General features: G+C 39.7%; 1 protein-coding gene across 1 annotated transcript in view; it reads right to left on the bottom strand.

The window, feature by feature from the left end:
* The window catches only part of CSMD1 (CUB and Sushi multiple domains 1), a 2085346-nt gene that overhangs the window by 301017 nt on the left and 1771452 nt on the right, over positions 1-12877 (bottom strand). Inside the window, 1 exon segment of the mRNA XM_018042044.1 lies at positions 261-463. Coding sequence (XP_017897533.1) covers positions 261-463 — 203 coding nt within the window.

Genomic DNA, 12877 nt, shown 5'->3' with positions numbered 1-12877 from the left:
TGGGTTTGCAAGAGGTGGACACAACACAGCCACTAAACCACCACCACCAAAGACAGCATCTGTCTATCACCATCTGAGAGTGGAGAGAATTTCCTAAGACAAGCCATTCTCTTGATAGGCGTTTTCAAATTTTCATATTTTGCTCAACAAAAGGTCCATCCTGTCAGGAGCAGCGGGAGCCTTTAGACACGAATGGGCCCTGTCTCCCTGGCAACCCCGAGAGGAGAGGCCCGCGGAGGGAGGAGGGGCCGTCCACCTACTTGAGAACTGCACGGAGAAGCCGGACTTGCTGATGAAGAAGTCGCTGTCGAACTGCAGGGTGAGGGAGTTGAAGGTGCTGTGGATGTCCTCGGGCAGCGCCGAGCCGCTCCACTCCTTCAGCAGGATGGCGCTGTCCGCCGGGCCGTCCCACACTCGCAGGATGTCGTGGGCCAGCTCCGTGTCAAACACGATGAAGTGCAGGCTGCAAGGAGAACACGGCTGAAAGGCGGCCGGCCGCGAGGGTGCCCGGCGCAGGACTCGGGGGCGCCCCAGCCCATTCCCCCTCCCCAGCCCCACCCGGCGCGCCGGTCCCTGTCTGCCGGTCCTGGGTGAGCCTGGAGCCTCACCCGGGCTCATGCGGCCCACCAGCAAACAGTTGAGCCCGAGGCTTCTGTCTGAGATGGACACAGGGAGGACTTGCAGCTGTTGGCTGCACTGGGTGCTCAGGGATGAAACTAGGTCTTCGGAGACCGTCAGCTCTTTTCACGACTCAAAGGTCTTTCGCGCACGCTGACCAAAGATGGGTTTGACACAACTTTGTTCTAAGCTAATGGCAGATTGTGATGCCTGTGGTACCAGTGTCGTTCCAGAAACGCCCCACGAGGTGGCAGCATGCACGCTGGGAGAGCCGCTGGCAGAGATGACGGCCACACCAGGCGGTCACTGTCTACCTGAACCCGAGCGGTCTCAGTTTCCGGTGTGTCTGCTTTTACACAGTCTATTTTCAGGAAAAATGCATGATTTGAGATACCAACACAAAAGTGGAATTGTGTAGTGTAAACTCCTTTTTTCCTAATATTTTATCATACTTCTATCAGATTTACAGATATTTTTTCAGAGTAACTTAAAAAATCTCTATGTCAGAGGAAGCCGCAGAGCTGTAGTTCTATCCATGGAAATTCAAATGGATAAAAGAGTTTAATATCAACAAAAATCCATATTTCCTGAATGCTTTAATCCTCTTCTACTTACTGTTAATTGCATGAAATTGTAAGAAAGATAAAAATCACAATAACTATTACACAAAAAAATTGTGCACAAATACTACTTACTTACTTTGTGCATATTATACACTCAGGGAAAATATCAAACCCTGAATAAAGTATAAAGAATGTAGTATATTTTTAAATGTTCAATTTAAAATATCTTTAATACAGAGGAAAGCACAGAATATAGTAGACACTTGGATGCCCACCATCATTTTAACATTTTGCCCTATTTGCTTCAGATTTTTTTTTTAATCTATGCCAATAACACAGTCCTACTCCCCCTCCTCTCCACTTACTCATTGTTTTCCCTCTCATTCCCACCTCCTGAAATCACAATGGTTTCTTCTCATTTATATTTTCCTATGCATATATGTGTATACATATCTCCAAAAATATATAGTACTATTTTGTCTGTTTGACAATAATTACTTAATAGATGTAATTTTGGCATGTATGTGCTTGTCTCATATTCAAGTTGCTTTTTTTTTTTTTTTAAGCTTTTTTGTGTAGCTTTGTTTGTTTCTGTATGTGATCACTCTGCATAGCTCACGGGATCTTATTTCCCTGACCAGGGATCAAACCTGGGCTCTCAGCAATGAAAGTGCAGAGTCTTTACCACTGGACTGCCAGGGAATTCCCTCAAGTTGCTTTTTTACATTGAGTATCAGGTGAAATTCCTCTAAACTAGAGATGTAGACTTTGGTAACTCACTTCAGAAGCAGAATAAATGCTTCACTTATCTACTGAAAGATAGTCAGTCTCTATATTTTATGATGATAAATGGTGCTCATCCTTGGATCTCTCTAGGCTCGGAAAGAGAAATGGCAAAGTTGTGCTCCCTGTGACTATAGCTACATACAGTCTCACAATAAATTACAAAGGGCTCTGTGTCGCCACATCTTTACCAATACCTGATGACATCAGACTGTAATAGTTGTATGAAGAGAAAATCTGATGGTTGTGGGAAGGTCTCTTGTTTAAATGACATCTCCCTGAATATTTGTGAGGTTGAACATACTATTGTGAGTCTAAGCCAAACCCCCTTCAGTATATAATGCAGTTCAACAATTCAAGGAACACTTCTTGAGCACCGACTATTATCAGGCATATATCAGGATATATCAGTGAACTAAAGGAAAAACCCTGCCTTCATGGAGCTTGCACAGTAGGTAATGGCAAGAGATGAGCAAAGAAACCCATAAACTGTAAAAAATAAGAAAGTTGCATGTTCGTAGGTGGTAAATGTCACTGAGAAAAGAAAAAACAAAAGCAGAGCAGGATAAGCAGCATCACCCTTGACAGAACTGAAGGGTGGGGAGGAGATTTAGGAATTAAATGACATGGCTGGATAACCCATGTATTTAAGAATTAAATGAGATGGCTGATAACCCATGTTGCTGAGGAGAGCATTGAGTAGAGACTTGCAGGAGATGAGAGGTTTGTTATATTTGATGAGACTCTTCCTGAACTAGGAATGAAACCCAGCCTCCTGCATGGCAGACAGATTCTTTACTATCTGAGCCGCCAGGGAAGCCCCACATTTGATGAGAGGGCAGAGTGAACCCAGCAAAAGCCCGACACAGGGGGCACGCCCTCAGCGTTTGAGACCATGCGGGCAGGCAGTGTAACGAGCAGAGAGAGGGCCTATGGAAGAGGCGCTAAGGCCAGAGAAACATGTGGGGGATGGACGGGGGTGCAAAAGGGCGAGGCCCAGGGCTTGGAAGCTTATTCTGCGGGTTCTGGCTCTCACCCTGGGTGATCCACCAGGGCGGTGTTTGTGGTGAAGCAGTCACCCCACCTGTGATTTAGGAAAAAAAATCTACTCTGTGCTTGCGTTGACAACCAGCTCTCCAGGGAAAGGCAGAACCAGGAGTGAGAGGTGTGCTGCTTAGAGGAGTGGGCCGGGAGCACTGAGCGGCTGGCAGATTCTGGGCGCGGTGTGATGGTGGGAACCATGGCTGCAGAAGGCCTGTGGGGTACAGAGAGGGTGCGAGGCCACGCGAGGGCTTGTGCGAAAGGAGCCAGAGCCGTGGGGAAGTCACGGCTGAGTAGGGGACGGGGCAGGGGCAGGGGTCGTGGCGTGGGAAGACCAGACGTTCTGGTTTGGGCCTGTGAATTCAGGATGCCCGCTGGACAGTGAGCAGCCGGCTGCTCATGCCAATCTGGAGCTTTGCAGAGAAGTCTGGAAGGAAAGAGTAAACCTGTGTGTTCAGCAAATAAATGGCTTTTAACCATGGGACTAGACGAGACCATCATAGGTCTTAGGCAGAGGGAAGAAGAGGCTCGAGACTGACTGACCCCATGACATCGGGCTGCCCACAGCTGTGATGTGCGCTGCGTCACTTACTGCTGTTTGTACACGGCACTGTATTCTTGTGGAAAGGCTTTATTACCTACTCTATCATTTTAAGAAAAGTTCCCTGCTGCTCACTATGGTAGGAAGGTTTTTATCTACTTATGCTGTTGATCATGAAAATGCACTCAATCCTATTAAACTACTTTTTCTAAACCTGTTTAGATGATCAGACAGGTCATTTTTCTTACTATATAAATAGGAGTAATTTTATAGTTCAGCTCTTAATTTTTATTTCCAGCTCTTGTTCTTTGATATGAAGGTTATTTCAGTCTTATTAAATGGATCAGCTCATTTCTCTAGTTTTTTCTTTTGCCTGGAAGATTTTTCCAATATATTGGCATAATATAATCCATTATTTTCTTCAATGTTGTAAAAATAATTTCTATTGTAGGAGTGTATTTCTATTCCATTTCTAATATTGGTTATTTGGGTTTCCTGAATTTTATCTGAATATGTCTATTATTTTTCTACTCAATGATATTTTTTCAAGAATCAGTTTGTCGGTTTTTCTACAGTTTTGTTGAAAACAAATCAGTTTGTTGGTAATTCTCTACATTGTTTCTTCCATTAATTTATTTTACTATGTTTGCTGTTTTTCCACTGTACTTTTTTGAATTTATTTTGATACTATGTTTTAAATTCCCTTATCTAGAAGCTTAACTTACTGATCTTCAAGTGATCTTCTTTTTTCTAATACTTGCATTTAGGGCTGTAAATTTTACATTAATCTGTTAATCATGTGTCTTTTATTTTCAAAATGGAGAATGCATTTTGTTACTTTCTTGCTATACTTCTCTATTTTTATTACATTTTGATCAGGATGTTGAGTACAGAAGAAAGTGATTCTCTATTTTATTGATATTTATTGATTAGCTTTCTTCTAGTTTGTGATCATATCTGTACATGTTTCATATTTACTTGAACAGAATGTGCAAATTTTACTTGAAGGCTGTATAACTCCTTTAAATAAGTTCAGTAATTGCATGGTTCAAATCCTCTGTAACCTTAGTAATGTGTTACCTGTTTGATTTATGAGTCATAAAGAATTGTAAGAGGTGTGCTGTGCAATTTCCAGTGTCTCCAAATAATTTATTTACTTTGTTTGTATTAAACTATGTTCCTAGCTGGATACTAGTTTCTCCTAAAGAGTCATATATGCCTGGTGAATATACATCAATTTTGTGTGTTCACAGTAATTACATAGGCATTCCCTGGTTGCTTAGTGGTTAGGTCACCAGGCTTTCACTGCCATAGCCAGGGTTCAGCCTTTGGTCAGGAAAATAAGATCCCACAAGGTGCAAGGAATAGCCAAAATAACTTGCAAAACAGGAACTCTTATAAGGGAATGATAGGCAGTTTGAATATAGATTCCAGGTTGACAGTTTTTTATATATAATTATCTGGTTCATGAAAAAGGTTGCACTGTAGTTAATGGAGAAACGCTGGTTTATCAACAAATGGTCAACTGAACTGCACTGTGGACAGAAAAAAAATTCCTAGAATCTTCTTCATAATACACAAAAATTAATTCCAGATGGAATGAAGACATGTAAATGTGGAAGATAAAATAAGTCTTTTGCAAAAATCCTAAGACAATGTTTTTATAATTTTGGAGAGGCAAGATGTCTTAAACTGGACACAAAAATGTTAAGATAAAAATAGATATAACTCAATTTGAATACAAATAAACACACTAGCCATGAAAGAAAAATGAGCCAAAATGAATTTGATTCACTGAAATGGAAAACTTGTCTTTAACAAAAGACATCATTATGAAACCAGAAAGGCAGACCAGAGTATAAGAGTATAGCTGCTGAATATAGAGTCAACAAAAGATTGCATTCAGATGTATAAAAACTATATACAAATCAATAAGTAAAAGACAGGTATTCCCATATGAAAAGAGATGGACAAAAGACTTCAACTGAAAATTCATAAAAGAGGTTACTCAAGAGACCAATAAATATAAAAAAGTGATGGCTGTGATCAGTCATCAGGGAAAAGCAAATTAAAACAACTGTACACCCACCAGAATGACTAAAACGAAAGATCCTCAGGGTCAGGCAGTGAGAGCAGAAGGGCCTGGGAGGGACCCACACTATGACGGGAGTGGGGAGGTGTGACCACATCAGGAAATCACCTGACAGCACCTACAACAGCTGAGTGCAGAGCACGCCCGAGAGAAAGCACACACACAGTCTCAACACAATACATGAGAGCACACGCCACACAACACCGCTCGCAGTAACAGGCCAGACTAAAAGCAGTCCACGTGCCCATCAACACACAGAATGAATGAACAAATCACGGGTCTACTAATGCAATGGAATAATTTTCCTGTACCAGTGGGAGGGAAGGTGGAGGAAATCAAGACACACTGTAGAACTCGGTTTTCATAAAGTTCAAAGTAAGGCAAAAATGCCTCTGAAGTCAAGATAGCGATTATCCTTAAGAATGAATGGAGCCTGAATGGAGCGCAAAGAGCACACCCTGGGCTCTGATCTGATTGCTGGCTCCACGGGGAGTTTTTATAAATAAGCCGCACAGTTGTGATTGGGATAGTCCTATGCGCCTACGATCCATGCTAATGAGAAGACATAGACAAACACATGAAGATCCACCCTGGGGCTGTAAGTTTTGCCATTTGGGAAAGACCATGCAAATTCACAAGTGATATTATGGTTCTTGTTTAGTCACTCAGGCATGTCTGAATCTTTGTGACCCCATGGACTGTAGCCCACTAGGCTTCTCTGTCCATGGAATTCTCCAGGTAAGAATATGGAAGTGGGTTGCCATTTCCTTCTCCAGGGAATGTTCCTGACCCAGGGATTGAACCCCTGTCTCCTGAATTGGCAGGCAGATTCTTTATTACTGAGCCTCCAGGGAAGTCCAACAATGATATAACAACATTTTAACAGAGATAAAGAAATGATCATTTTTCATTAAAAAAATGAAAGTCAATATGCAGACATTATACTACTAGGTAGGGAAAGTTTAAAAACTGATTTTAAAAAGTACCATCCTAAAGCAACTACTATTTATTTCAGACACAGTCATTCAAGAAAAAAAATACACTTTGCTGAACATTTAATTTTCAAGCACATGGATTTTTAAAAAACTATGTTTGATATTAATTTCTCATTTAAATGCTTTATTCACTGCAATCACCCTCGTTGTTTCATTCAGCCCAACTTTATTGAGGCTTTCATGGCTAAGTCAAAGATCTCTCCTAGTAAATGTCATATTGCACTTGAAAATATGTGGGTGATTTTCACATATCTTTTGATATTGATTTCTAACAATTCCACAGAGATAAAGAGAACAGACTCTGTGTGATTTCAATCAATGCCTTTAGACCAGGAAATTTTTGCATCTTGTTTTATGTCCCTGTATATGTTACAGTGTCTCCTGGTTTATAGTGTATGGGAACTTGAATAGAATTTGTATCCTGTTATTATGTGAAAATTGTGTAAATCTTAGTTATGTTGAATTTGTTCATTGTGCTTTTCTGGTCTACTGTATCTTTCTACTTTTCTGTCTATTCATTCCATTAATTTTTGAGACTTTGGTAATGAAATTCCAATTAAAGATCTTTATTTATCTGCTTAAAAATAATTGTAATATATAGTGGAACTGTATGCAACTTTCCAAGTCTCCTGTAAATGTCTTATCATATTTTCACAATTTAAAAAATAAAAAAGAAACAGAAAATACACTCTGCAATGTACAGTGTCACAAGCTTTAATATCTGTGGACAGAGCATCGGATGAACGAGGTGTCAGGTATGTTTATTCTGTTCAAGATGTCTGGGAAGGGTCTTGTCAGGCAGAGAGAAATAGCAATGATAATTCAATAAGAGGATGAGACAGAAAGTGACTAAACAAATACATTCATGAACATGCTAATAGTGTGAAAATGCAAAAGTTACAAATAACAAGTAAAATGATGTAAAGATTTTTTTTTCTACCAGATTGGCTGAGATAATGACACTTCATTCTGTTTCAGTGAGAATGTGGAGACTCCACCTTTTCATATGCTATTGGAGGCCATATCTTCTCTTTTTAAAAGCAATTTGGTAATGGCCATAAAGATTTAAATGTGCATAAACAGCAAGTCCAGCTTTAGAAATTCATCATAGGAAGTACCCTCGAGGTGATATATTGGGAAGATGTTAGCGTGGCTGATATCAGTGAAAAGCTGAAAACAATCTGAATATCCCAATAGGGTACAGTTTAAATAAATTATGGTGCATTCAGGCAATGGAATCTTCTTCCACAACTAAATAGAATGAGGTGGAATTACAAGTAAGGATATAAAACTTTGACCATGTTTATTGACTGAAGAAAATCTTCAGAATAATATTAAGGTCTGATACTATTTTTCAAAAATAATTAAACAAGTAGACATTAATTGTTTAAACAATTAAACATATATACATATATATATATATGTTTCCTTTAAGAAATTACACAATTACACATCAAATTTTAAACTGATGTTATCTTTTGCATCTAGGATTATAGTAAACTACTTTCCAGGCTTTTTATCTTCCTGCCACAGTTTTCTAGTATTTCAAAAATTAAGAAAATAAATAACTTAGACTACCATGAAGCTGAACTTGAGTTTATTCTGTACCTAATGAGCAAAATATGTATATTTTTAAAGTGGGCAAGTGATATGATCAGCTTTGTTTGATAGAACTATTTGTATTAAGACACATAAAAATGATTCAATCATTTGACCCAGAAAGAATCTTCCTAAGAATTTATTCCAAGGTATTAATTATCAATAGAAGCAAAGCTTTACTCGTGATACAATTTGCCATATAATTACATGTAATATTGAAAACTAGAAATGATGAAAATTAGAAATCTTGTAAACAACCAGCAAGAGAAATAATATTTAATTGTGGTTACCCACACTGTAGCTTATGTAAAGGTTCATGTAAGGCAGGCTGGATGGGAGGGGAGTTTTGGGGAAGATGGATACAGGTATATGCATGGTCACAAGAGTCAGAAACGACTGAGCGACTAAACTGAACTGAACTGATATGCATGGCTGAGTCCCTTTGCTGTTTACCTGGAACTGTCACATTTTGTTAATTGGCTATACTCTAATACAGAATAAATAAAATTTTTAAAAGTTCATATAAGACACATGTCAACATGGTAACAATGATGTCCAATATGGGGGAAATGCATGCCTTTTTTTTAAAAAAAAAGCTTTTGAAGATGTCTATACATTCATTTTTCAACCATATAAAATTAATATTATAACTAAAAAATAAAACAGGTTCCTTAAGCGTGGGAGCAGTGGTTGGGAGAAAGTCGGGCAGGATGGTCCGATAACAGGCCCAGTGAATCATGGGGGTCTGGAAAAGGGGCTCCAGATGTGGAATTACCAAGATGCGCGGCCACACGGGTGTGGGAGGGAGGGAAGAGCCCTGATGCTAGGAGGCTGGCCTGGATGTTTTGTTGTGTAGTGACAGCCCTACTTCAGAAGGAAGGAGTGGTGGGACAGACACTGAGTCCAGAGAAGAAAGCAAATTATTTTTAGATGAGATGATAAAAATGAAATTCTGGTTGACCTTTTAACTCAGTTGCCAAGGATGGAAAGGATTTAGAGGTGGGGAAACAGTCAGAATCTGCAAGGAGCACAGGCGGAAAGCGAGCCATGATGACAAAGCTGGGATCGGAGACTCAAACGCCCGCTTCATCTGTGCTGATCGTAACGTGCACGTGAGTCATTGGGCCAAACCTGTAGGGGACCAGAAACCAAGTCCGGAGGGTGTTTCTGTCTTTCTAAGGAGCTTAAACCTGCCAATTAGCCAAGGCATGCCTGAGAGCAGGAGGGGGCGAAGGGTGGATTTAGGGGGCTGGGCAGAGAGAAGGTTAGAGTAAGAGCAGAGTAACGGCCCGTGAAGTAGGAACCAGGTGTCATGGATAGAAAAGACACAAACAAGGAGAGAGCTGACATGCAGCTGATTGGCTCACATGCAGCTGATTTTTTTTTTTTCCTCAGAGCCTATTATGAAGAGAGATATCAATAGATTAATACCTTTTTTTTCCCCCCAGTTGGGAGAATATTGGAGATCGGGGAGTGAAAAATAAGGAAGAGCAAACATATTATTATTGAAAATAAAAACCTCCACCTTTTGGAGGAAGACAAGCATTAACAAAGATCAGGAGTAAAGAGGCTTGGAAGAAATCATGATAGTTATCCTGAAGGTGTGCCTGCAGGGTGTCTGTGAGGCATTGGTCTCTGGAACAGCAGCCATGCCAATCCCCCACTCCTCAATTAACTATTTCTCCTAAACTCCATTCATATGTGATTAGAATTTCACTTCCAGAGTTAATCACTTTTTGGTTCTTCTTACACTTTCATTTTCATTGGCCAGTTCCCTTTTTGATGATTCATTTTTGTAGTGTCGAGTGGGATCATCACTGGGAGGCAAAGAGGAAACCCAAGGACATGCTTTGCTGTCTGTGTTTGAACTAAGTGCAGGTGCCTGGTGAGCGATGCTGCACTGGAAGCTGCATGACATATCAGGTGTGTCTGTGGTCTGTGCTGAGACTGAAGGGCTAAGAGGAAATCTGTGCTTCATGAACCCCTTCATGGCACATCTGCAAAGGTAACTAAATGGGAATGAACCCTGTTGTTGCGGCACTGGTGTAGTTTCATGAAGCAAGGTGACTAAAATTGCTTGTATCAGGATCTTGCACCTGTGAGGGGTGCCTGCAGGGTTCTGCTCCCCACCCCCTGCAGGTGGCTGGTCTGGTTCCCTAAACCCTGCAGCTGCTTCCCTGGCTCTAGCTAAGGAGTGCTGGGGTCCAGCCTCACACACGGGGCAGAAGTTTTAGTGTTACTGCTCTCTTTTCTTTGGAGGGCTGGAATTCTCTTGACTGCTTATTTCCTCACGTTATCCACAAAAATAAATGGGATATCCCACTATGGTCCTAAAAGAAAAGGGGCATTTGAGATGTTTTGATTCCTGTCCCCGAGCCTGTCGGTCATGTCATCAAAAAACCTGTGACTCATATTCCTGGCACATTTACCACAGCTTGACCTCAAACTCAGAGAAAAATGTCCAGTTGAATGGAATCATTTTCTGAGTCTGTGTCTCACAGGGATCTTGAAAGTTGGTCAAAATTAATTTAAAATTATCCTAGATCTGCAGACCAGATCTTCCCCCTAATGTCTATATAGCCCAGCACAGCCAGGACCACAATCCACATTGCACTTTCAAAGTTTGCACAGGAGCAGTTTTGACAGTCTTAATGCATGTTGAGTGGTAGTGGTTTAGTTGCTAAGTCATGTCTGACTCTTGTGACGCCATGGACTGCAAGCCCACCAGGCTACTCTGTCCATGGGATTCTCCAGGCAAGAATATTGGAGTGGGTTATCATTTCCCTTCTCCAGGGGATCTTCCCGACCCAGGGAATGGACCTGGGCCTCCCGCATTGGAGCTTTCCTGGTGGCTCAGCTGGTAAAGAATGCATGTTTGATAGGCCTTTAATGTTTTCAATACTACATGAGCTGTTTCTAATAGAATACCCTGATGCTGGGAAAGATGGAAGGCAACAGTAGGGGACAGTAGAGAATGAGATGGTTAGATAGCATCACAAATTCAATGGACATGAATTTGAGCAAACTCCAGGAGATAGTGAAGGATACAGGAGCCTGTTGTGCTGTAGTTCATGGTGTCACAAAGAGTAGGACACGACTTTGTGACTGAACAACAACAGTGATAACAACAACCACGTGTCCAAATGCAATTTTGTAAGAAAGAACAGAAATATTCTCAACGTGAATTTTCCAGACAATTAGACTTGTGAAAAAGCAATTAAAGCCAAGGAACAATATAGACATATGATTATGCAAAACACTATCTTGAAGCTGTTTGCGGGATGTGTTTACAATGTTGCTACCTTTACTGTATAAATGTCAGCTGTGCTCAGAATGAAATGTACTGGGTCTCAGACACATATTTACACAACTCTTCAAGTGGCTAAATTTACTGCAGTGTCTTATGATTAGACTTTTAATTAAATTTAGTTCTAGAAACTGCTTTATAGGATGCATGTGAAAATTATAAACGTCTTTTAGACCTAAGTGCCCTATAACAATAACTATTTTCCTGTCTTCTATTAACTTGAACAAAAAGTGATACATCAGAAACCACTCTGGGCCTCAAAAAAAAAAAAATACAGTAATAATTGGCATGAAATGTTGAAACCAAGCCTTTCATAATTTCTGACATTTTGTTGCTTATTTATTCTTTAAGACTGAGAAATATTGACATTTAACAAACCATAATAGAATGTATGGTAAGGCATTCCATTCATATTAAGAATTTTTAATACATAAATTAATCCCTGGATTCATATTTACATGACTGACATATTCCTCACTTTCAAGCAAACAGTTGAGATAATATTGTCTCTGACCAATGAAATAAATAAGATTCAGTAAGCTAGACAAAAAATATCCAAGCTGAGACCAAGCTCTAATTTTTCTTGGTGTCAGTACCATTTTAGATCTAAAATTATATATTATGTACTTTTAAGTATGTTATTTTCCAGACTGCCATACTAAGAGCAGTACATAATTTCTTAATGAACCAAAATCACTGAAACATTTTGGGATAAAGTTGTATATTGACAGAGTAAATGAATTATAAGAGCTGATGTTTGCTTCCTAACTTCCTTATTAGGAAGGATTTTATGCCTTAAATAAAAAGATTTATTTACAAACTAAGTAGCTTAAAAGATATGCACAAGAAGAAAAAATTCCCCAGACAACAAATTGGTATAGGTAGCATTTTTGTTTTCCTAGAACATTAATGGTTAAATGACAAAGTCAGTTCATGATTAAAAAAAAAAAGTTGTATATTTTTTATTACTTAGTCTTATTCTTTATTAATTTCTTATCTCTTTTCTTATTAAAATGTTAATGAAGTATTAGATTCACCTGCAGAGTGTCTGTCACTTGCTTTGCATTTAGGGGAACAAGTGCTCTTTTTTGGTTCTTGGGAAACAAATCACAGGAGGATGTTTAAGAAGTAGAATGTATACAAAACAAGAACCCTGTATATGCTGTCTACAAGAGATTCACCTCAAACCTAGGGACCCATATAGACTAAAAATGAAGGGCTGGAAAAAGATATTTCATGCAAATGGAGACCAAAACAAAGCAGGAGAAGCGATACTCATGGCAGATAAAATAGACTGAAATAAAGGCCATGAAAAGAGACAAAGAAGGACACTACATA

The sequence above is a fragment of the Capra hircus genome, chromosome 27 (assembly GCF_001704415.2).
Source record: "Capra hircus breed San Clemente chromosome 27, ASM170441v1, whole genome shotgun sequence".
NCBI lineage: Eukaryota > Metazoa > Chordata > Mammalia > Artiodactyla > Bovidae > Capra > Capra hircus.
This window is presented reverse-complemented; position numbering and strand designations above follow the sequence as displayed.